At 64.8% G+C, this 824-nt stretch overlaps 1 protein-coding gene across 1 annotated transcript in view; it reads left to right on the forward strand.

Moving 5' to 3' along the window:
- The window catches only part of LOC104499791 (obscurin-like protein 1), a 12,932-nt gene that overhangs the window by 5,041 nt on the left and 7,067 nt on the right, over positions 1–824 (forward strand). Inside the window, 1 exon segment of the mRNA XM_010143346.1 lies at positions 486–761. Within this exon segment, the coding sequence (XP_010141648.1) occupies positions 486–761 (276 nt within the window).

Raw genomic sequence — 824 nt, forward strand, 5'->3', positions numbered from 1 at the left:
GGTGCCCGCTCTCCCGCCCGGCCGCCCCAGTGCGCTGGTACAAGGATGGGGAGGAGGTGGAGGCGGGCGAGAGCCTGGTTCTGGAGCAGGAGGGGCCGCAGTGCCGGCTGGTGCTGCCCTGTGCCCGGCCTCAGGACACAGGGGAGTTCATCTGTGACACCGGGAATACGTCTGTCTCCTACCACGTCTCAGTGGCAGGTTGGTGGCACAGCAGTGATGTCTTGGGAAGGGCAGTGCTGCCCTTGCTCTGTGCCATGGAGTCCCCAGCCCTGCTCCCTGTCCTCCCCTCCAGCCGTGCTGGGTTGGCATGGTGAGCCCACCACCCCTGCCCTCAAGCAGCTTCTGCCCCTTCACACTGGGGTGAGAGGCTGTAGCATCTGTGCCGCCCCATGGGGACAGGGACACAGGCAACAGTAAGTAGGGACAGCAGAACCAGGAGCGGTGCAGGGAGCAGGTCTCACACCCTCCCTCCACATTCCCAGCAGAGCTGCCAGTGAGGATCCTGCACCCTCCACAGCGCTCGGTGGAGCTGCCAGTGCAGGCGCCGGGGTGCGTGGAGCTGCGGTGTGAGCTCTCTGTGCCAGATGCTCCCGTGCGCTGGTTCAAGGATGGGCTGGAGGTGGATGAGTCTGACAACCTGTTGCTGCTGACGGAGGGGGCCTGGCGCTGCCTCCTCATCCCCAGGAGCAGTGCGGAGGACACGGGCGAGTACATCTGCGAGAGCAAGGATGAGGCCATCTCCTTCGACGTCAAGGTGTCAGGTCAGCAGTGACCCATGGGAGAAGGGAGTCACTGGTGGAGCTCCAAGGGGGACTGGCTTTTCC

This window comes from Buceros rhinoceros, unplaced genomic scaffold, assembly GCF_000710305.1.
Source record: "Buceros rhinoceros silvestris isolate BGI_N320 unplaced genomic scaffold, ASM71030v1 scaffold20639, whole genome shotgun sequence".
NCBI classification, from domain to species: Eukaryota; Metazoa; Chordata; class Aves; order Bucerotiformes; family Bucerotidae; genus Buceros; species Buceros rhinoceros.